Raw genomic sequence first — 24,767 nt, forward strand, 5'->3', positions numbered from 1 at the left:
TCGGGGGAATACTGGGGGGGGGGTTCTGGGCGTAGGGGTGGCGCTGCGGGGAACAGAGAGATCGGGTTTTGTAAGGCTCGAAGACCACAGTCCTGCGATTAAATTGAAGATTGGGGGCGGGGGGGGAGCTACGGGAAGGGACCGGATGAGGCGAGGAGAGAGGGGAGGGAGAGAAAGGGAGAGAGGGCCGAGAAGGGGGGGGGAGTCGGATTTGTGACCCAGAGGACTCGCAAATCCGCATTACATCTCGCGCGCGTTTAAATATGAACACGGGGCGGAGGGAGCCAGCCACGTCTTCATTCTCCTCGTCGCCGGCAGATTGGTGTAGCAAACGTGTACCGGTAGCCATAACGAGACGCATACTAGATGTGGTGTGCCGGCTGCGTGAATGTGTTCTGACTCGCTGACCCGGACTGCATTTATTAAGCCCTGCGTGATAACGGATTTTGCTGCAAATTGTCTAGCGAAAGATAAAGGCGCAGCCGTGCAATTTCTCGAACATGCACTGTAGGTCAAAGGGCCTCCACTATCGGTATATAGCTCTGGAGAGCTCCTCTCAAGGGTATTTGGCCTACTCTTCCGCGCTGCCCAGTGGGCTTGCTAGAAGAGGTGGGAGTACCGAAACGTTACCCCGCGTGCGATTTGTTGTCGCTCACACAGGGGCGAGCACGAGGCGCCGGCTCGCGCTAAGCCGCAATCAGCGATGATTGATGGCCCCAACCCCCCTCCACCGTACAAACTCTCCCCCCGCAAAGCCTCACCCCCTCCCCCCGAGCAAATCCACCCGTTCCCCTACGAATGTAGACGGGGATCCTTGACGCAGCTGCGGTTTCATGGGGAGTCCGCGAGCACCGAATTCGCCCCCTAGCCCACCTCCCATTAAGATGCCCCTCCTCTGGTGGCTGGGGAGGGCTCTCAGAGTTTAAGAGGTCATCACGGACGATGTCGTTGATTGCCACCACCACAGCTCGCCATCGCTTCCTTCCGTCTGCCAGATTCCGCATCAGCTACGCAAGTTGACCCCCCCCCCCCCCCGCGTTTCCCCCACGGTTCTGCTTTCAGTCTCATCATCCCGCTCGGGGAGTTTCCACCAAAGGGAGGTCGCTATGGATAACCCGAGTCCCTTCGTGTCACATTCTCACGAAAGAATCACCGACGAGAGGTGATCCTAGTCCCTAGCCCAACCAAAGTAAACACGTTTCACGGAAGCCACGTCTGTAAATCCGCGTGTACACGCACGGCCTCGTGTGGCACTTCATTGCTGGACGAGGGGTCTTGGAGACTGTTTGACCATACTTCACCACACTGGCGTCTGCGGGGGCGAGGAGGGTGAAGTCAGGGAGCGTGATCGTCGGCGCAGACAAGTACAGCACGGCGATGCACGTTGATGAACTGCTGCCAGCGTAGTCCCGCTGCAGCCTGCAACACCTCTCCTCTTGCACTGCGGTGGCCCTGAAAGCAGTAGCCTGCTGGCTCCACCCTGCCTAACTTCACAAGATCTGGCGAGAATGTCCTCGCTCCGACTGATTTGGAGAGAGGCCCTGTAGCCGTGCCGCCACGTGACTCCGGCTGCGCTCTCCCGCTTCGCTCGTTCGCTCGCCCCGTACCTCGACGAACAGCTATACTAATAATAATACATAACTTCCACCCGTGAAGCCCCGCACAGCGTTCGTGCCACTCTGATAGAGCGAGAACGACTGAGAGGCAGCCACACGGTGATCCGGCGCAAACAATTGGCCAAGCTCTGCTGTCCTCTTTATATATTACGGTGTTAGCGGCCAATTATTACAGAGTGTTTGAGAGGTCATTGGAAGTAGAGTGACGAGGGATGCGTCTCCCATCCCACGCGGTCTGCGGACGTAGCCTCCCGTCCCTTCTCGCCAGATCAGATCACTCTGATCGTCGGATCTCGGGAGCCTGTTTATACATGGGAAGGACTAAAACCCTCAAACAAAAGTAGGTTGTCTGTGTAACAATATGGCAGCTAAGTGGGGTTCAGCCTGCTGGTGCTTCGACGGAGTGCACACCATGCACAGCAGGCCGTTTGGTTTTATCGGCAGCTGCTGCAGGGCCGACGTTGTGGGCATCAGAGGGCAGTGCAGCAACTATACGAAAGTTGTACTCGACTGCTATGCTCCCACAGACGGCCATATGCCTCTCTCTTTCTCTCGGCGAGCCTTCACCATCCCACACTGACCAGCACCAAGTCACGATCACGTGACCCCCCGGGATATTCACGACGTTACGGGGGGCGAGGTAAGGGGGGGGGGGCCTCATCCGGCGGTGGTGGCCTGACAAGGAGAGGGGCTGTCCACCAAGGCGGCAAGAGACACGACAAGGATCTAGAGCCACGTGCACGCCGCACGGCAGAAGACGCGCTCCTTTTGTCAGTCGATGAAGACATCACCACGGTATCAGACCGAACCCAACAACTCGGGCGGCAGGCAGCGAGTCACTTGTGAATATCTGCACGGGAGATACAAAGGCGGGCGAGACTGGTTCTGCAAGCCACATCATCTTCCGAGTAGTGGTGCCGTGCCGTTCTGAAAGGGTGGTGGCTGAAACACATTTTCCCCAACGCCCTCTCAGATCCAGATCCACGTATTTGTTTTTCGCTCGTGTATGTGGTTGTGCGCGTCTGTTGTGGGGAGCGGTGACGTAGCGGTTAGCGCGCTGCGCTACGAACCCGGCATCCCAAAGTTCCATTCCTGCTCACGGCCAACACCACTGATAATTATCTGAACCTGCCCTGGGCATCCCCTAGATTGACTCAGCCTCAAATGAGTACCTGTTGCGATGTGTGAGCATCGTCACTAGGGAAACAAAGACGACTGGGCGTGGTGCTGACCGCCCACCCATCGCGTGCCGTGCCGGCCTTCAAAGATGCTCGATAACAGCACTTTCCCCACAAGTCTGTTAAGACTATACTGGGAACCCTCGTCTTTGTGTACGTGTTTGTGTGCGGGTATGCGTGTGTGTGTGTGGCGGATACCGGGCCCGCATGCATTATACATCTGCTAATGCGTTTCGTGTTAAGCTGCGGGGTTATTCCGGCTGTATAATTCTTTGAATTATTCGCGCATCGATGAATAAGTAATAAGGCGACGCCAGTAACGTGGAGGCGTCACCATCAGTGACCAGAATCTGGCCTCGCGATTCTCTAATCGAATACCGAGCAGACCCTCGAGCACCGAACACTCGCTCCAGTCTGGCGAAATCTCGACATCTAAGCAGGATTCAGCCTGGCTCGTGCTTAGATGGGTGACCACCACCATCACCACCACCACCAGCACCACCACCAGGGCTTGCCAGGTGTTGAAGGCGTGAGGCTGCTGCGAGGTGGTGGCCAGGAGGTGACAGTCCCCGGTGTCTCCCTCTCGTCTACAGCGGCGCGGTGCCGGGTTGGCTCTGGACTGTTTGGGTCTCCTCCTCCCACGCGACGCCAAACTCTCACTCCTTCTGGGATCGGCCGAAAAACATTCCCCAGGACCCTCCTGAGCAAGAGTCTTGAGACTCGGCGAGACTGTGCCGACTTAATAATTGGCATAATGATGGTGATGATGGTGAATGGAAGAATATCAACATTGCACACACGAATTAGTTGTCGTGTGATCCCAATAAGCCGCGGTGGCCTGGACAGTACAGTACAGCAAGTAGGTAACAGGTACAAGACTCATCCGATGCATCGTAGGCGCATGCTGAGTGTTGTCCCCTCGTGTGCAGGCTGCCGTGTTGTCTCTGGGGTGCCCCGGTCAGTCCCACACGCACAACTACGCACGGGGGAATTGGTCGAACGTCCATCGTGTAGGCCGGATCCCCTCCCTGCAGGCCGGGGTTGTGGGCCACTTGGGCCCTTTGTGATTGGTCAATCCGAGCGCGAGTGACCAATAACAAAATGTTGGAATCTACGCTCGGTTTAAAACTTTCTGTGTATAAACTTTTTTTTCTCATTCGCGTGATGCTTTATATTATTTATAGTAACGTACTGTATTATTTAATGGGTGGTGCATTGGTTAGCGCGTTGTGTGATTAACCTGGTCCCGCTCGGTCCGATTCTAGGCCACGGCTAACATCAGTGGCGGATGATGTCTGGACCCGAACCTGCCCCCTCTCCGCCCCTTCCCCCATCCCCTCACAAATCCGCTCTGACCAACGCCGTTAAGTTTGGCAACATATGAAACAAAACCTGAGCCCGCGATAAAAAAAAAAAACGACTGACGTTATGTTGCCAGCGATTTCTACTCTGTGCGTTATCGATGACCTTATTGGGGATGTATAAACCTGACCGCCGACCCTTACCCAGGTGAAATTCGATGTTTAGTCTCAGCCGCCTCTCGTTTGCTCTGAATGAATAATCGAATCTGCTGCGTGGGCGTTCGCGGTCGTGCTGCTACTGCTGCCGTTCACATTCCCGTGCGTTTTCGGGTCGTGCCGCGCGTTGATGGCCACGATGTCCGACGCCTTGCTCCAAGTGCCGGGGAGCTTCTTCAGGAGTTACATCCTTCGTGGTGATCTATGGCGAGAGACCTGTAAAGGATCTATCCCAATCCGAAAGGAGTCTTAAGAATGAGTGGCGCGGCTGCTGGATGAATACCGAACCGCTCTGCGAATGATGAACCCTCCATCCACGAATGAGGCGACCCTGGTGTGGTCTCCCCTGCCCTCTCTCTCTCTGCGCACCACGTGGCCCTCTCGTTGTTCTGAACCGAGCTTCATGCGTTCGTGGATACGGACGTGGAGTGAGGCCCTCGACGATGCGAGCGTGGTTTTCCAGATCGCAATGAGATTCTGGATTATGATAGCCGAGATGATGATGATGGCGATGATAGTAAGGATGATGCGAGTTATGATGACACTCAGTTTGCTGATGATGATTTAATTCGTGATGATTATCAGCATGCGAAGTGGAGGCTGATAATGATGATGATAACGATGATAGAGTAGGAATGATGATGACAATTATGGTCATGATTATTATCAGAGTACAAATGATTATTCGTGATGGTGATTAGAACAGGATGACGATGATGCCCCATTGCTTAAATTGATTGGACTCAGCGTCCGGCTGGTCCCACGCTGAGTCCAATATTAAAAAAATAGTTCGCGGTCCTTTGGGCGATGTCACAGCAGTGGGTGGGGGGAGTGGTGGGCGACGTGCAGGACTTTGGGGGGATGCGGGTGGGGGGGGTGAATCTGACAAAGGAGAGGGGGTGTGGGGAGTTCGGGTGGGGGTGGGGGTGAGTGGGCAGGCGTGCATCAGCTCGGGGTGACGTCAGGCCGTGGCGAGCGGGCACGTGCGCGCGCACGGCAGTGTTAAGAGTCATTAGACGCATCCACGGGGCACTGATAATAAGATATTGATCTGTGTGTATGTCTATGTCAGTGTGTGTGTATTAAATTAGTAACTCTTCGGTCTGTAAACATCGCTACGAAGGAGACAAAGGGCGCCGGGCATGGTGTTGGCCACCCACTCCCCCATCATAGCTGGCCGCTAACGGCACTGGCCCCAACAGCCAGTTAAGGCGATACGGTGGATGTTTGTCCTTGTGTCTGTGAAGAGGACGCAAGCACGATCGCTCGAGAGAGTCTTGCAAAGGAAAACGCGCGGAGGCAATTACAGACCCGCTCCGATTAAAGCGGAAGTGCCCCGACAGGCATCGTCACTGCGCCATAGGCGTGCGCACGGAGCCCGCACGCGAGACGAAACCTCCTCCTCCTCCTCGTGGTCCTCGTCCTCCAGCGCTCGTAGCGACAGCGGTGGGGGTTTCTCCGCGTGCCGATCATGAAGTGTTTCAGGGATGAGGAGGAAGGGGGGGGGGTGACGAGGTGGAAAGACGGGTGGGGGGGTGATGAACCAGGGGAGCAACATCTCCCGTGATGATGTCTATCTTCCAAATCATCTGGGTCGAGGTGGGCCGGTAACCCAACGACTCTGGCAGTAACCGCCGCTGCCGCGTGCAGTTCGCGTGGCGGAGATTCGCGAGCGGGCGCAGAGCCGCCGCTCGTTAATGACGATGGGGAAGAAGCGACACTCATCACGCTGCTGCTGCTGCTGCACGCATCGTGACAGCAGCAGCAGCAGCGGCGGCGGCGGCGCGGGGGGCCGAGGGACGAGGGGGAGTTGGGTGGGGGTGGGGGGCACGGGGCGAGTGTAACGGCAGTGCGCACTGTCAGCAAAAGCCGTGACGGGGCCGATCCTTCTTCGCGGCGCCTCACGCCGATAGCGCCAGGCAATGCCGGCCCTTAGCAGGTGCGCGTGTCCGTCTGTGTGTGTGTTTGTATGTGTCCGTCTGTCTGTGTGTATGTGTCCGTCTGTCTGTGTATGTGTCCGTCTGTCTGTGTATGTGTCCATCTGTCTGTTGTTGTGTGTATGTGTCCGTCGGTCTGTCTGTGTGTATGTGTCCGTCTGTTTGTCTGTGTGTGTATGTGTCCGTCTGTCTGTATGTGTCCGTCTGTGTGTGTGTTTGTATGTGTCCGTCTGTCTGTGTGTATGTGTCCGTCTGTCTGTGTATGTGTACATCTGTCTGTTGTTGTATATATGTGTCCGTCGGTCTGTCTGTGTGTGTGTGTATGTGTCCGTCTGTCTGTCTGTGTGTATGTGTCTGTCTGTCTGTGTGTGTCCGTCTGTCTGTGTGTGTGTGTCCGTTTGTGTGTGTATGTGTCCGTCCGCGTGTCTGTTTGTGTGTGTCCGTCCTTCTGTGTGTGTGTATATATCTGTGTGTGTATCCGTCTGCGTGTCTGTCTGTGTGTATGTCCGTCCGCGTGTTCGTTTGTGTGTATGTATGTCTGTGTGTGTGTCCGTCTGCGTTTCCGTTTGTGTGTGTCCGGCTGCGTGTCTCTGTGTGTGCGTCCGTCTTTGTCTGTGTGTGTATGTGTGTTCGTCTATATGTCCGTGTGCGTGTATCCGTGTATGTGTCCGTCTGTGTGATTGCCCGTCCGCATGTTTCCCTGTCCGTCCGTTCCGCTATCAGACAATCTCTGCGGCTGAGCGATTGGCGAGGGAGCCCGGATGAGCGATCCGCGAACAGCTCAACTAACGCCGCCCGCACCGCCCCTACCTGCGCCCTCCTGGCGGTAGTGGAACCTGTCGTCCGGGAGGACAGGGGCGAAGTCCTGGCAGCGCTCGGGCAACACGACCCCCTTGAAGCACAGCTCGGCCACGATGGTGAGCGCCTTGTCACAGAGATTGGGCTCCGGGTCTGTAGGCATTTCTGCGCTGCATCCTCCCTCGCTGTCCCCGTCCCGCCGTCTCCAGCTGCTCCCCCCTCCCCTCCCTCCTCCGCTCTCCGCGCGTGTCTCCCCTGTCTCCGCTGGAAGGGTGTTCTCCGTTAGCGCGACTCCATCGCCGATACACGGCCCTGCGTCTCTTACGCCGCGCGCCGCGTGCTCACAGTGATGATGATGCTGCTGCTGCTGCTGGTGTTGATAATGATGGTGCTGATGATGATGGTCCTGATGATGATGGTCCTGATGATGATGATGATGTTGGTGTGCGGCTGCCGCCACCGCCGCCGCACGCGACTGTGAATGCGCTCGTGGGGAAGAGCGTGCGTTTGGGGTGCGCCCTCCTCCGCTTTGAGAACGCACGCACGCACCCACGTACACGCGCACGCACACACACGCACGCACACGTGGCGCATGCGTGTTTGTGGCGCCCGGAACGCGCTGTATTGAACGCTTCATTCTCAGTAGCAAACCCCGTGGCTTCGTGAAACCAAATCACAGCGCGGCACCCCCCCCCCCGCCCATTAATGATGCTCACGATAACACACGTGCGCACACACGCGTTGTGTGAGATGTCAGTGTATTTGGTGTGTGTGTGTTATGTTATTATCAGATTCAGAGATTTCCCCCCCCCCGAGTCTCCCCCCGCCACCCCTTCAAATCTATGCCCCGAGTCATTCCCCTTGGACGCGCCGAGTTTAGGCCTGGATCCAAAACTCGGGTCCCCAAGCACTCACCCCACCCCCCTCTCACCCCGATCATCCCTCACCCCACCCCCTCTCACCCTGATCATCCCTCACCCCACCCCCTCTCACCCCGATCATCCCTCACCCCACCCCCTCTCACCCTAATCATCCCTCACCCCACCCCCTCTCACCCCGATCATCCCTCACCCCACCCCCTCTCACCCAGATTATCCCTCACCCCACCCCCTCTCACCCCGATCATCCCTCACCCCCTCTCACCCCGATCATCCCTCACCCCACCCCCTCTCACCCTGATCATCCCTCACCCCACCCCCTCTCACCCAGATTATCCCTCACCCCACCCCCTCTCACCCCGATCATCCCCCACCCCCTCTCACCCAGATTATCCCCACCCCACCCCCTCTCAACCTGATCATCCCTCACCCCACCCCCTCTCACCCCGATCATCCCTCACCCCACCCCCTCTCACCCCGATCATCCCTCACCCCACCCCCTCTCACCCTGATCATCCCTCACCCCACCCCCTCTCACCCTGATCATCCCTCACCCCACCCCCTCTCACCCCGATCATCCCCTCACCCCACCCCCTCTCACCCCGATCATCCCTCACCCCACTCCCTCTCACCCCGATCATCCCTCACCCCACCCCCTCTCACCCCGATCATCCCTCACCCCACCCCCTCTCACCCCGATCATCCCTCACCCCACCCCCTCTCACCCTGATCATCCCTCACCCCACCCCCTCTCACCCTGATCATCCCTCACCCCACCCCCTCTCACCCAGATCATTCCTCACCCCACCCCCTCTCACCCCGATCATCCCCCACCTCCTCTCACCCAGATTATCCCTCACCCCACCCCCTCTCACCCCGATCATCCCTCACCCCACCCCCTCTCACCGCGATCATCCCTCACCCCACCCCCTCTCAACCGATCATCCCTCACCCCACCCCCTCTCACCCCGATCATCCCTCACCCCACTCCCTCTCACCCCGATCATCCCTCACCCTACCCCCTCTCACCCCGATCATCCCCCACCCCCTCTCACCCTGATCATCCCTCACCCCACCCCCTCTCACCCCGATCATCCCTCACCCCACTCCCTCTCACCCCGATCATCCCTCACCCCACCCCCTCTCACCCCGATCATCCCTCACCCCCTCTCACCCCGATCATCCCTCACCCCACCCCCTCTCACCCCGATCATCCCTCAACCCACCCCCTCTCACCCCGATCATCCCTCACCCCACCCCCTCTCACCCCGATCATCCCTCACCCCACCCCCTCTCACCCTGATCATCCCTCACCCCCTCTCACCCTGATCATCCCTCACCCCACCCCCTCTCACCCCGATCATCCCTCACCCCACCCCCTCTCACCCTGATCATCCCTCACCCCACCCCCTCTCAACCCGATCATCCCTCACCCCACCCCCTCTCACCCTGATCATCCCTCACCCCACCCCCTCTCACCACGATCATCCCTCACCCCACCCCCTCTCACCCCGATCATCCCTCACCCCACCCCCTCTCACCCCGATCATCCCTCACCCCACCCCCTCTCACCTTGATCATCCCTCACCCCACCCCCTCTCACCCCGATCATCCCTCACCCCACCCCCTCTCACCACGATCATCCCTCACCCCACCCCCTCTCACCCCGATCATCCCTCACCCCACCCCCTCTCACCCCGATCATCCCTCACCCCACCCCCTCTCACCCTGATCATCCCTCACCCCACCCCCTCTCACCCCGATCATCCCTCACCCCACCCCCTCTCACCCTGATCATCCCTCACCCCACCCCCTCTCACCCCGATCATCCCTCACCCCACCCCCTCTCACCCCGATCATCCCTCACCCCACCCCCTCTCACCCCGATCATCCCTCACCCCACCCCCTCTCACCCCGATCATCCCTCACCCCACTCCCTCTCACCCCGATCATCCCTCACCCCACCCCCTCTCACCCCGATCATCCCTCACCCCACCCCCTCTCAACCAATCATCCCTCACCCCACCCCCTCTCACCCCGATCATCCCTCACCCCACCCCCTCTCAACCGATCATCCCTCACCCCACCCCCTCTCACCCCGATCATCCCTCACCCCACCCCCTCTCACTTCCTCTCCTTACTTCCTCTGCTCTCGCTCCTTCCCTCCCCATCCCCTCCCCTCTCACGCCCTTCTCATCCCCTCCACACCGACCCCCCCCCTCTTTCTCCTGTCACTCCCTCTCCTCTGCCCCCCTCCCCGAACCATCGACGTGGGGCAGCTAAATTGAACACAGGAATCGTGGTGATGGCAGTGAGGAAGAGGCTCTCTGAGTCTCGAGACTCCAATCAAGAGGGTCCTGCTACGTCTGGATGTTTGGCCAATCCCATTCGTGATGAGAGTTTGTCTTCGTGTCTTGGAGAAAACCGAAGTAACCCTGATGAACCCCAGCATCACGGGGACACCCGGCACTGCCATCTCCTGACCACACCGCACAAGCAACACCTAGAAAGCGCTTCGCTGGTAGTGATGGTGGTCTCTCACACACACAATGACTAGCCAAGCTCAGCGCTGCTTGGCTTGAAGGCGATGCGGTGTGGCACGGGAGGAGTGCATCCGTCCGTGTTTATTTGGAGTGCGGTGGTTCCTCCTCCCGCCCTGGAATTGGAACCCCACGCGAATAATGAACTGGACCCGAGTGAGACGCGCGGTCGCTCAGCCACAGCGGCAGAAGGGTGGCACGGGGAGGGGAGAGGAGTTGGGGGAGTGGCGGCGCGGAGTCACCGCCGCTCACTCCGCATTCTGCAGACCGGCGTACACGCGACCGAGTCCATGCCGCGTTGTGGGGGTGCTGGGTTGTGGGGGTGCTGGGTTGTGGGGGTGCTGGGTTGTGGGGGTGCTGGGTTGTAGGGGTGCTGGGTTGTGGGGGTGCTGGGTTGTGGGGGTGCTGGGTTGTGGAGTGTTGGGTTGTGGGGTGTTGGGTTGTGGGGGTGCTGGGTTGTGGGGGTGCTGGGTTGTGGGGGTGCTGAGTTGTAGGGGTGCTGGGTTGTGGGGGTGCTGGGTTATGGGGTGCTGGGTTGTGGGGTGCTGGGTTGTGGGGTGCTGGGTTGTGGGGGTGCTGGGTTGTGGGGTGCTGGGTTGTAGGGGTGCTGGGTTGTGGGGGTGCTGGGTTGTAGGGGTGCTGGGTTGTGGGGGTGCTGGGTTGTGGGGGTGCTGGGTTGTAGGGGTGCTGGGTTGTGGGGGTGTTGGGTTGTGGGGTGCTGATACTGGGAAGCGGTAGTGTGGCGGTTAGCGCGCTGTGCTACGAACCCAGAGATACACGAGTTCGATTCCTGCTCACGGCCACCAACACCGCATTCAGATTATATTAATCGTTCCTGGGCCTCCCCAACGTCCACTCATCCTTAGATGAGTGCCTTACCTAGTGCGATGTGTAAAAATGCCCGCTAGGGAGACAAAGGCGGCCGAGCGTGCTCTGTCGGCCTTGGGATGTTTTTGCACGCGCGCGGAAAGCGGAGTACCCAAGGAAAACTCACCACTACCACGGACAAAGATCTCTCGCACAGCACCTATGAAGGCCGACACCGCACACGAGGGGGTGGGTGGCCAGCACTAAACCTGGCCGCCTTTGTCTCCTAAGTGGCGATATTTACAAATAAGATCGAGTACTCCTTTGAGGCTGAGTCGGCCGTGTTTGTAGCGCAGCGCGCAAACCACTACACTACCGCTGCCCACCACCACCAAGCACACGAGAGAGAAACAACAACACAATCAGCGCTGGGCACGGAGAGATTTAATCATCATGTGGTTGCACTGTCATCTATGGGCCACCTCTCATTCAGCCAGCGCAACGGGATAATGGGAGTTGTATTACTGATATCTACGTGATCCACCAACCCTTCCCTCCATCTCGCCCATGTCCAACCGCTACGGGTCCCTTCGGGAAGGGCGCCTTTTGCAATGATCTCACAAATCACCTCCCTGTACACGCCTTGCTTGCTCGATAATAAAAACAGCGGCAGTGTGTGCCGGGAAAATACAAATAGACGACTGGCTGCGGGCGTGGAGCGAGGGAGGCAGATTGGTGCAAGACATTGCATTGTATGCGTCCTTAAATGAGTGGGCTTTACCCGTCGCTCGCCACAACCTGCAGATCAGGGCTCGCTGATCAATACAGATGCGCGGGCGTGTGTGTCGGGGTGTGCGACGCGTTGTGCACGGGAGTGGAGAGAGAGATAGTGGTAGTGATGTGCGGCGGGGTGGAGAGAGAGAGAGGTGGTGGTGGTGTGCGGCGGGGTGGAGTGGAGAGAGAGAGGCGGTGGTGGTGTGCGGTCAAATGGAGAGAGGAGGATGCTCGCGTGAGTGCGTGCGGGGCGCGTGGGTTTGGGTGCGCGCGGGGGACACGCGGACGCTATGCGCCGTGGATGTCCCAGCATCGACCTGGGCTCTCTGTGGAAGGGGGGAGGAGCGGATGGAGGGAGCGAGAGAAAGAGCCGGCGAGAGAGGAGTTGCCATCTTGTGAGCGCGCTCGGCTCCGTAACAGATGGGTTATTGCAATCATTCCGCCTGCGGAGCCGTGTGTTAGCACAGGACGGCAATAGAGTTGACACGCACCAAAGCGGTGTGTGTAAGGCATTGTGTGAGTGGCATTGTAGTGTTTACGTGATATAGTGTATAGCGATGTGTGTGTGTGTGGTATAACGAGGTGTGTGTGTGGTTTACGATGTATGTGTGTGGTATAGCGGCGTGTGTGTGTGCGGTATAGCGACGTTTGTGTGGTATAGTGGTCCGTGTGTTATAGCGATGTGTGTGTATGGTATAGCGGGGTGTGTGTGTTATAGCGGCGTGTGTGTGCGGTATAGCGATGTTTGTGTGGTATAGTGGTCCGTGTGTTATAGCGATATGTGTGTATGGTATAACGGTGTGTGTGTGTGTGTTATAGCGGCGTGTGTGTGCGGTTTAGCGGTGTGTGAGTATGTGGTGTGTGCATGTGTGACATTGAGTGTGTGTGGTATTGCTGGTGGGGAGCGGTAGTGTAGCGGTTAGCGCGCTGCGCTATGAACCTGGCGACACGGGTTAGATTATCTGAACCGGTCCTGGGCCTCCCCTAGGACGACTCAGCCTCAAATGAGTACCTGGTGCGGTGTGTAAACATCGCCACTGGGGAGACAAAGGCGTCCGAGCGTGGTGCTGGTCACCCACCCCCTCGTGTGCCGTGCCGGCCTTCATAGTTGCTCGCGAACAGCACATGCCCCAACAGTCTATTATGCCTATACGGGGGATCTTTGTCTTTGTGTGTGTGATATAGCGACGTACGCGCTATATACATCCGAAATAGAATAAAATCGCGGTGTGGGCGTGTGGTATAGCAGTGCATGCGTGGTGTAACAGTATGTGTGTGCGTGTATGCGCTATAGCAGAGTCGACCGAGGGACAGACTTAACCTTAAAACGAGTACCTCTCCATGCTGGTATGTAAGCATCATCACCGGGGTGGTCGGACGTGGTCCTGACCGCGCACACCGCCTCGCGCGCCGTCACAGCCTTAATAGGCGCTCGCTAACATCACCTGCCGCTCAGCAGTCTAGAGACAGCTCGACGGGAAACCTTTGTGTATCGGGAGCGCATTACGCATGAGTCACGTGTTTGGCCCGAGGGCGACGGGACGCGTGCCGCCTTGTATGACCTTTGACTGACACGTCCATCAGTATCGACCACGGAGCGAACGCCTGGCAGGAGATGTTAGCCCGTGGCTGACCGGAGACCATCGCGTGGTATCGTTGTTCCGCGCCTTGAATGATACATTGATTTAAACGATTAAAAAAATGTGGAAACAGCCGCCAACTCTTAATGGGCCACGCGGAATGTGTGATTGCGATATTAATTGTATTTAAACGTCTAAACTGAATACGCTATAGGCGAAATGAAATGTCGAAACAAATCACAGTGTGATATAGAAATAGTACACGCTAAAGAAGTAAGTAAATAATTAATGCATTCTTCAGCCGTGGTCGATCCACTGCTGAATGAAGGCCTCTCCAAGCCGTCGCCACTCTCACGCTTCCCCGATGTTCACGTACGAGTGTATACGTTTTGCTAAATTAAATACTAAACATTCGCGAATGAGTTAGCCTAACGTTCAAGTGTAAGAAGCATCTGAAAAAAAGTGTCTGAGACTTTAAGAGGCTTGTTCTGAAGAAAGGGTTAACAAATGGTGAATTATATTAATATTTAAATACGTCTCACGGAAATAACAGGAAGATATTATAGAGAAAATAGCATCATGTTTTAGAGCCTCCATCCGTCTCCCCCCAATCTCAGTCCACTTACTAAATCTGTGAACTTTCTCCTCTGTAAGACATATCGCCATCACTTCCACAATACTCAATCAGCTGTCGAGAAGCGAGCAAGAGGGGTAACCTGAGGGGTATGTATAAATGGATCACTCTGCATTATATAGGGGAAGGACTGGCCCCACCCATGAGAATGTGGAATTTCCACCACTGGCTCTAGGCGATGAACAGCATATGGGCCTACACTCGTTTGCACGATAATCCACTGCATCGCGTCAGTGGTGAGCGCACTGCGCTACGAACCTGATGGCCCGGGTTCAATTCCCGCTCACGATCGATAACAGTGGCGAATATTTTAACCGGATCTGGGCCTGCCCTAGGTCGACTTAGCCTTAAATTAGTATCTGGTATGATGCTGGTCATCTAACTCCGAGTGCACCATGCTGTGCTTTAGCACTTGCCCCAAAAGTCCGTTACGACTATATGGGGAATCTCTGTCTTTGTCTGGGGTGTCATCATTAATTAAATAATGTACATATAGAGCCCGTTCGCCAAGCTACTGCTGAACGTGCGGATCGTAGGGGTCATTGGGCCATACTTCACCACGCCGGTCAGCGCGGGTTGATTAAGGTGGGGCATATAAGCGTCGGAGCTTCGAAGTACAATACAATAATTGCCAAATTATGCCCACAACGTACCCGCGCAGCAGCCTATAACGCCCGCCATGCATGTCAATCGTTACCATGCAAGCACTCTCCAGGCTCAACTAAGCTTAGCTTGCGAGATCTGGCGAGGTCGGGCGCATTCACGGTGATTTGGTCATACCAGTGAAAGCCAGAAATTATTAATCTCACGAGACGTGCATTAAATCGCCTGCCTAAGAATCGATTCTCCAATTTGAAATTCCACCACGTGGATCGCGACAGTTCATCAAAGCGATGGAGGGGAATCGTTTCCTTCCCCCAGTTCTTCCCGAACCACAATCGCCGTCCGTAGTGCTGTCCGTGGTGCTGTCCGGGGCGCTGTCCGTGGCGCTGTCCGTGGTCCTGAAGTAATTGCACTGTGTTCTCTTTTATTCTTTATTTTCGGTTCCGTGCCAAACTGCATTGATACAGTGTCACGTTCGCAGCTGTATCAGCATTTTCTTCCCAAACATCGGAACAGCTGCGCCTAACACACTCGAGACGGCGCGTACGGGACTGATTGTACTCACTGCAGAGAGATAGAACGAGTATCCTTAATTTAACCGCATGAGAGCAGATTGAGATTCAGTGTCAATTATTTTCGACAGAGATTCAGTAATTGAAACTACATACAGCTCAAATATACATATTTTTATAGGTAAGATTTAAAGCCGTTGTATATTTGGTAATGATACCAACACAGAGCTTATGACCAACAGACCTCAAGCTAAGTAGCGTTGAGCCTGGATAGGGCTCGGATAGGTGACCGCTATGCTTAGCAGGTAGGTGTAGGCTACGTGGCTCCGTGGTGGGTTGCGCATGGCAGTGCGGACATACATATTGTTGTGATGTGCTTCGATGATCCCGCATCAACCTTTATTTAGGGTCAAACAACCCCCACAACACGCACAGCGCGGGGCGGTGGCAATCAACCGATAGTGGATTGACAAATGTTGGCTACGATGGCGTCACGTAATCTCAAAATTAATGTCCGCACCTACCCCACAATATATATTGGTACGCGACAGTTAGTCGACCGGCAGGTGGGGTAAAGCGTGGGTATCTCCCACTTCTTCCAAGACGCCTGGCCAGCGCAGTAGAGGAGACCAACTACCCTAGGGGGAGGTTCTCGGGAGCTCCCCGGAGTGGAGAGCCTTTCGGCAGCACTGACGTAATCATGCACTTGCAGGCCCGCGCCTTTACCTATGGCAACAGGAAACTCGCTTCGGTGATCTCCAGGTTGGGTCCGGGATTGAACCTTCGAGGTCGTGCGCACCGGCTCAGAGGTCGGGGTGTGTCCTCGCCCAGGCATTGCCCATTGACTTCCGATGTCTAAATCAGCTCAGGCCTCCGGTGAATGACGCGATTCGTGTGTGGCCACCCCCACTCTCAATCCCTCCCCCCTTCTCGCCGCCCGCTGTGAGAACCGACGCCGCTTCCCCGTGCAGCAGCAGCAGCAGCGTCGCGCTCCTCATGTAGCCTCTCCTCCCTCCTGCATCTCGTAGTCTCTCCGGAGCGTTCTCCAACATTTTCATCTTGATTACAATTCTCTCTTTTCTCTCTGTCTCTTTCGCGTTTGTATTTTCGTTTCTCACGCATCGCGTGCTTCGCCCTGCTCCCCTTTCCGCGGTGGAAGGTGTAGCCACGGGTAAACAAAAACAACAAAACACACACACACACGCACTCGCCGGTTCAACTCACAAGGGACAGAGGCCGTAACGTCGACTCGCGTCATCCGTTGACCACACGGCGGCGCGTGGCCCCGCGCTTGCCCGTGACAAACATCGCAGCGACTGCGCGGCAAATTGCAATATGCACGTACACAACAGCGTCTACACGCGCGGGTAAAGCATCGTCGTGTAATTATGTGCAATCACGATCCTGAAACAATAATAACAACAACAACAAGATTGCCTCCCCGCGGTAGTGCGGTACTGAAATTGGAAACGAACCAATTTTCTAAAAACCTCCGCGTTGCTGCCTTATCCGGCGCCCAGCGAGCTGCACTTATCGCGTATCTGCACATATATATCGCCGTGTTAATGCGCAAGCTCGATCATTGCCCCCGACGGGGGCGGAGAGGCTCGCGCAGTCTCGGAGCAGCCTCTGTAGAGCGATAAATGAGCCAGCCCAAACCCCTACAGCGCCCCATTAGCATTGCTTTGCGTTAGGAACTTACTAAGTCACCGCTGCAAGCGCCCACGCCACCAGCCCGCCCGCCCGCCCGCCCTCCCGACTGCCCTCCGCTCTCCATCCTCTGCTGAGGTCCCCACCCGTAGCGACGAGTCTGGCTTGCGCGGGGAGGATCCACCAGTGGTGGCTTCTGCTGCTTGCAGCTCTCTCGTTCGCTGGAGCATCCCATGGCGTCGTCCCAGTAGACTCGAGTCACCGAGCGCCGCATTCACTGACCAGCGCACGTGGAGTGCGTGTGGCAGGCGGTGATGTGGGGAGCGGTGGCGCAGAGATTACCGCGCTGCCCTGCAAACCCGGCGATCAGAGTTCGATCAATTCCCGCTCACCGCCAACACACGTGGCGACGATTATCTGAAACTGTCCTGGGCCTCCTCTAGGTCGACTCAGCCTTAATTGAGCACCTGGTTCTCTGTATAAAACATAGCCACTTGGGAGACAAAGGCCGCCGAACTTGATGATAGCCACCCACCCCTCGTGTGTCGTGCCGACCTTTATAGGTGCTCGCTAACAGCACTTGCTTCAATAGTCTGTCAAGGCTACAAAGGGGGGTCTTTGGTTTGATGTGAACACGAGGGTTGTCATGATTTAGCCCCCTCGTGAGTCTATGAATTGTCGCTATTCAGGGTCGCGATTCACATAAAAAATGTATTTTTGTAACCGGTGAATGTAGCGGCCTCTGGTGGCTGGACGGGTCACGTGAACCCCTGAAATTAGTTCTACCACTTGCGGTGTCGTGCAAGTGTTGAGTTCCTATTGGTCACTGTGACAACACAGGCCTACAACGTAGACGCTGGCGAAGCAAATTGAACAAAAGTTGAAAAGTGCACAGAGAGGCGGGAAGAGAGGCACACGCTGAGAGCCACCCAGAGCGACACGGAGCGAGGGGCAGATGGATCGGAGAAGAAACACAAACGAGAAACATCGACTTTGACTGTTAACATAACACGGGGATCACATCGCTGGGAGCGGTGGTAGCAGTGGGGGAACGGAAGCCAAACGAGGAAGACGACAAACAGGACCACCCCCGCAGAGAAGGAGCGATCAGATCATCAACTCGCGCGCAAGGAGGCAGATGGGAATGTCGACGATGCGGTGATGGGTTTTTTGTTCATCAGGCCAGCAGCGGATGGAGCATGACTTCTGATCATGAGTTCGATAATGACTGTTGTTGTTGTTATCATCATGACGCCACTGATAACACGCACGGTTCCGTGGTCACGTGGCACTATTAAACAAAAGGTCACCCCCCCCTTCCACCCCTCTGTCCGTGATGGATGACCGTGCGCCCATAATTGCGTGTCTCTGACAGACGCCTAAAACAAACAACAGCGGCCATTATCTTGTCTTTTGTAAGAGCGGACAAAGGCAGAATTAATTGCAAGCGCCAAACCATTTGTTTGGTAGATGATAGTCTGGGCGATTCAAAACCCAGCCATAAATATCTGTCATTGCGGCAAAACAAGCTATCAGCGAGCAGATTAGCCGAGCGGGCCCTGTTGCCGGGATTCGTTGTCACGCCGCCGTCCGTGCTAAGTTTCCATTGTATCTCATTCATGTGTGTTAATGCGTCGCGTGAACGTGCCATGATGCGCGCGTTCACGTGGGCCCTCGTGTTAGATGTGGCGGGCAGCATCTGAGTAGGGAGGCTTTCGCGGCACCTACGACATCGTGTTTAGTCACTACGCTGAGCCGTGGGGGGTTGTATGACCATGCCTCCCCCAAGCTGGGCAGTGCCCGATTAAGGCAAGGGGGGCGGACACGCGGGAGCATAGAAGTACGGTACAGTGGCGGACTTAGCTGCGACAGCTCTTTGCTTGGCCGCAGCGTGTCCCCCTCATCTGCAGGCTACAGCACAGTCGCTCATCATCCCAGCGACGTCTCGACGCCAATCATGCTCACTACATGTCATGCGAAATTCAAATTTATAATTACATACAGAAAAAATAAGCATCATGTCCTTAGGATAATAATACGCCCCCCCCCTCCCGAGCGCCTGTATTTTAAAGCAACATTTGTGTGTGTGTGTGGGGGGGGGGGGGGAGTGCATCTTATAAATCCGATAGTTGCATGTGTGTGACCCGATTGGTTTGCGCCTTATTGCCACCGGACACACGTTCTGGGCTTGCGTCTTACTTTCTGGAGCGTCTTATAACTCGGACCATTGTAAAAGCACCAACGCTACACCGAGCTCTCGGAAGAACTGGCGCCTTCGCATTCGCGACACGCACACTGTACAGCACCCCCCACTTTGTTTCTCAACAAACACAATGATACCTCTTGCGCAGACGCCGAACGTACATCATGTTCAGAGACGAGAACTCAAGGAATACGTCTCAGATCGTGCGCCCGTTCTTATAAGTTTTCATCTCTGCCTCCTTTCCTTTTTCGGCTCTTGCACAAAGCTTCTGCGATTTGTCTTGGCGCTGTGGCTCTGTAATAGCTTCCCTTGACAGGACGCGCCGAGCACGCGATGAGAGAGGTGATGTCTAATTATCCACGAGGCCACGTGCGTGAGCGCCGCGGGGAGGAGGGACACGTTAAATAAGGACATGCGCAGGATAATGCCATCGTCCACGCTGTCAAGAAGAGACGATGGCCGATGCTCGAGAGTGATAACGGAGTGGCAGGCGAGGAATGGAATTGGTCCGGGAGTCTGATGGAGCGATGAAACTATCTCATGTGCAGGTACAGGGTCGTTCATTCTCTAGCATGATCGTGAGAGATAGCGGCGGCTTGAGGAAGCCTTCATCTAGCAGTGGATTGACCACAACAGCTGATGATGATAATTATGCTGTCCAAGAAAACATCTTCAGCCAGGCCGAGATTACAGAAACTCACCATAAAGGGAATGTTGATATAAGGCAACGTTTCAAGCAATGCCCCTTCTTTATAGCATAGAGAGAGACCGAGATGACAGCACGTAGCTTGCTAATGGCGGTCGGTACGGCGTCAATAGAACACGCGGAGGCTAACGACTCGGTACGAGTGGCTTTCTGTTCCCTCTTCAGCCGTTGGAAGTTAAATGGAGTGGACCAGCCATGAGCCGAGGGTTTCTTTAAGCAAACACTCGGAACGCATTTGCGCCACGCGAGACTCGATTCGCTGCCTTCAACCAGCGAAACGTGCAACACTCGGTTGGCCCAGACCTCACTTAAAACAGCCCACACACTGAGCGCCGTCTCATCAGTGAGCAGCACCGACACTTACAGGCATCTCTCATTAACGCGCTCTAACTCAGGGTGACGTCGCTAATGCATGAGATCCGTCCGTCTCTTTGTGTGCCCGGCTGTCTGTGGTGCTGCCGATGCACGTGGCTGCCGGATTGTCCGCGTTGTGGAGGGCAGCAGCGACGGTTGGTGGATCACCGCTACCGTCCCAGAGATGAGCGACATTCGAAAGAGCCGCGCCACTCACAAATCACTTCCCGCATCTTGAAGGCAATAGTTCATTAATGCTGTCATGGAGGCGAGAGAATCAACAACAATGCACGAAAAGGTGCCCTGAAAATCCATCTGCCGGAGATGTAACGTGGAGCTTGCTGTTGTCATTCAAACACTTAACGTCTTTAACGACACCCGTTTCAATAGCACGTTGCGTTTCAATGCCCATGCCGGCAGATCACTCCGTCTCGGGGGTGATCCACCAACCCCTAGCCCCTGCACCGCTGGATAGGGATTTGGCTTCAAAGCCACAATCCGAGCGAATATGAGGCCCCTTTGCTGTGTTAGTGCACTCGTGTTTACGCGGCCAAGTCGAGCGCATTGCTTTCCCATCGAATCGGAACTCGCAGAGCCGTACTGCTCGCGCCGTGTTATCATCACCTCGTCGGAACTTCCCTCCTCGCTTGCCAAGTCTGCGTTAGATTACAGATATACGTTGCAATCGATACTTCTTTAAACGTTGCGCGCACCACGGGCTCGCAAGTCAAGCGTCTCGTTCGAGCGGCGATGCCTTGAGAGCAACGCTGAATATTATCCTTGAAGGGCGTAGAGAAGACACCAAAAGATCACCAACCTCCGCCCACCATCACCAACCTCCGCCCACCATCACCAACCTCCACCCACCATCACCAACTTCCACCTACCATCACCATCCTCCCCCTCCACCATATTCCTTCCCACCCCTCTACGACATCCCTCTATTCTCAGCGACAACGCAATTCATTGTCGCGATTCAATGTAACGATTCGACTCTAACATCAATTACTTTGGAAGCGTGGTTGAAGCACGCGCATGTATAAAATACGTGCGTTGAACAGGGTCCCGTATATGTTACTGAGTGCTCTTACCAGCAGTATAGACAAGCCTGACGCTGCTGATGAGACCCAGAAGGCCGAAAACGGTCCAGGGTTTGCGGCTTTAAAAAAAAGTGCTGATGGAGAATATTGGTTCGGAAAGCCAATAGGCCGATGGAGTCAAACACATTGTTTAGTTGACATGTGAAGACACGTAATAAAGTGCTGCTTATATAAGCAACACATCCTGACATTCCACTGGTGGGGGGACGCAAAGGGTAAGTTTTGAACTTCTGACACAATAACACTTTGGATTTAAGAACGCATAGACTTGCTCCCAAGCGGTTTGCTAATACGTGTACGTATACATATCCAGATTGTATGTTTGTCTTGGTGTGTCTCGCTATGTGTGTCTGTGTGTGTCTCTCTCTGCATGTGTGTCTGCCTATGCTGTTCCCGTGTCTGTGTTTTATCATTCATTCTTACCTGATGATGGTTGCTTGTGTTGCAACCGAAGCGTCGTATTCTATTATTATTTTATTTTCTGCGTCACTTTACCGAAAGAACCAAAGAGTATTGCATGCGTTGCTTACATTGCAGTGAATGCACCGCCCTCTAGTGGTTGTAGAGGTTACGTGAACGTATTGCATACAAGACTAATTGAATGACTGTTTAAGCTTCCATACAAACTGGTCTGACGGAGATACCTGAGTAGTGGGCGGTATTACCTGAGTGGTGGGCGGGGCTTCCTGGGTAGTGGGCGGGGCCAAAATCAGAGGTAGCCAATACACTCCGTGTGTGCCGTGGGGCTAGTGGTTCGAGTGGGCGTGGTTATGCAAAAGTGGGCCGGGATTGACTGAGGGAGGGGCGGTGGGGGGAGGGGCCGGGTGGCCCGGTCGCCATTGCGTGCCGGTTGAGCCTCCCAGCAATGCGTTACCTTCAACCCTCGCACGCGCAACTGGTTATGAGTGGATGCGAACGCGTGACTCGATCGCACGCTCATTACAATCCATCCTAGGCACCTCGCGGAGACTTGCGCCTCAGCTTGCTTAGCGCCCGAGAAGGAATCTCGGTCCATCATCTCACGTTTTAATAAGTTTTGTTGTTGTTGTTGTGTGGAATATTTGCTGGTTTATTCCAGGATGTTTCTGGGATGTTCTGTGTTCAAAATTTTGTTTGTTGCGGTTGCACCCGACTTAAGAGCCGCATGGCTCACAGGGCTATACCTAATAAATGAAACTTGAAATTACCATTCAGTCATGACTCACTGACCCAATTAGCCGCAAGCCGTTAATCCGCTCTCTCCACGCAATGTCGGGCTAATTAGGTGCCTAGACCACTCTGCTTTGCTGCGGTAATGCGCGGTGGGGGGGGGGCTTTGAAGTTTGAAGACGCGCGACAGACCGGGGCTTCGGATGTCACGTCGGGCGTTCAGCACGTCGGCTCCTCCACGAGTGGCCGCTTGGCGAGGCGAGGAGACACCGTGGTGTGGGAGTATGCCGCTATCTGTCCACTGACGAATGGAAGTCTGCCCTCGAGCCATCGCCGTTTCTCGCCGTCGTGCACCGCAACGATCCTTCGGCTGATCTCGTTCGTGCCTCCATCGTCCGCAGTGAACGTCCGCTCGGGCGCGTTTCTCTCCTTTGGTTGCCCGTTCCGTCGTTTTGTCTCGACCAATGTCGCTTCTAGAACGAGGCCTCCTGCCCGAGGCCACCTTTTTTAAGTTCTGCCGTCAAAAGTTCGCGCCACTCGATGATCATCCCAGTCGCAAGCCGTTAGCTCATGACATCACGTGACCCTGGGAGAAAGCGACGGCTTGTGGGAGGCATCCATCCAGCAGTGGATTGATCATAGTTGCTGCTACTGATTATGATGATGGTGGAAAGCGGTAAACATTCAGAGCGTCGCGGCGTTACACGTGGCCACGAGGCATGGCGCGCTGAGACGAGCGTGACCTCTGTGTTCATGACGCGTGCGTTCGAGCAGGAAACGCGAGCCTTCATGCATCGCGATGTTGTTCTCATCGTTGTTGTTGTTGTTGTTGTGCCTTCTTCTCTTGCTGTGGGTGAGGAGGCCCCATTAGCGCACTGGCCCAGGCTTGATAGGTTCCCATCAAGCTCCCTGGCGTGATTGCGGTCTGGCTATTAGGATGCTAATCACTGAGATGGGATGCCGAGGCTGCCGCGGGTCACGACGGAATTACTGCGGGAAGGGCACCCGCGCTTATCGGCGCATTTGCACCGCAGAACATTCTTCTGGGCAAAACCTGATTGGAATGCAGCCGAACGAACACAGCCAAGAGAAATTCCTCCATAAAAAATATATATTCTTCTTGCTCTTATTGTATTCAGAGCTTACATTATCAGTCGATGTTTCCCGGAATGCTGCTTACTCGGCTGGTTGGCTTGGAGTCGGGGTTATCAGCACAAGGCACGATCACGAGAGTACATGGTCCGCTATATCTAACACGAAGGCTTTCCCGACCAATGTTATGATTCGTAATTGAAACATGGGTCAGATCGTGTGAATAATTGTGTGTTGTAAATCCTCCTCCAACCAACACAGCTAATTGCTAAAGTTGAACAAAGTCACTTGAACAAATATGCCGTTTGTTGTAGGTGCATGGATTGCTCTCCAACACGCCAGTGTGCTGAAGCAGTCATAAATTGGCCACGTTTGTACCAATATTTTAATATAACTCTCTGTTGGAGCAGGAGATAATAGCTAATGTCATTTTCATCATTTGCCCATAATTTCTGCACTCTGAGTAGAGCCGCACTGGGGGAATGCGGCCTCCACGTGGGTCTGGGTTTCCGTCTCTCGTGCCAGCTCTGCGAGCCGACCAAACCGGGTGCGCCCGACCGCAATTGACATTCGGAAGAAAATTATGACGAAGTCGTTTGGGATAATTGTATCATAACAGTGCCAAGCGAAGTGCTTCCATTTGACTGCCACCAGCAAACAAATGGCTTTTGCTGAAACTTTGGCAATGGAAAATATAATTGCAGCACGAGCGTGGCGGGGCACTCACAGAAATAAACATTCACATTGCGTCTGAACACAAATCAGAATAACAAATGTTGCATTGCCTCTGCGGAAACCCTCTTCGCGATCATTGACCGTGTCCGCCCTCGCTCTCGTCACTGTCCCTGCCACGGTGAGCATGTATGAGCATAGTACGAGCGTGTACGAGAGTGTACCAGAGTGTACGAGCTTGTACGTCCACAGACTATAGCAAGCAACCTGCCAGTTTATCGCATCCACATAAGGTCCACCAACGCATCTCACAATTCATACGAAGCACTGTGTGGTTTAAGCTGCCCGGATAGTTGCGGTATCTCCAGAGGCTGAACATGCCTTTCTTTACTTCGGACTGTCACTCGAACGCAGACGCAGACCCCCCGTATAGTCTTTCACAGACTGTCGGGGCAAATGCTGTTAGC

At 55.2% G+C, this 24,767-nt stretch overlaps 2 protein-coding genes across 5 annotated transcripts in view; one reads left to right on the forward strand and one right to left on the reverse strand.

Annotated features, from left to right (window-relative positions):
- LOC116940046 (synaptotagmin-9-like) overlaps positions 1–349 on the reverse strand; it is a 37,602-nt gene extending 37,253 nt beyond the window's left edge. The window contains exon 1 of the mRNA XM_076065496.1: positions 340–349. Coding sequence (XP_075921611.1) covers positions 340–349 — 10 coding nt within the window. The remainder of the gene's footprint in view (positions 1–339) is intronic.
- Positions 350–5,265: 4,916 nt separating this feature from the next.
- OLFML1 (olfactomedin like 1) overlaps positions 5,266–24,767 on the forward strand; it is a 97,292-nt gene continuing 77,790 nt past the window's right edge. For 2 of the 4 annotated variants that reach the window (XM_076065463.1, XM_032949302.2), the window contains exons 1-2: positions 5,266–5,757; positions 6,972–7,165. Coding sequence is in view for 2 of the 4 variants with exons in the window: in XM_032949302.2 (XP_032805193.2) it covers positions 7,163–7,165 (3 nt within the window). In the remaining 2 variants the exon portion in view is untranslated. Of the gene's footprint in view, positions 5,758–5,842; positions 6,251–6,971; positions 7,166–24,767 lie in introns of those variants that run through there. The other 2 variants (XM_076065462.1, XM_032949300.2) reach the window with 2 other exon arrangements.

Source organism: Petromyzon marinus, chromosome 7 (genome assembly GCF_048934315.1).
Source record: "Petromyzon marinus isolate PM22_M1 ecotype Great Lakes invasive population chromosome 7, UKy_Petmar_22M1.pri1.0, whole genome shotgun sequence".
Classification (NCBI taxonomy): Eukaryota; Metazoa; Chordata; class Hyperoartia; order Petromyzontiformes; family Petromyzontidae; genus Petromyzon; species Petromyzon marinus.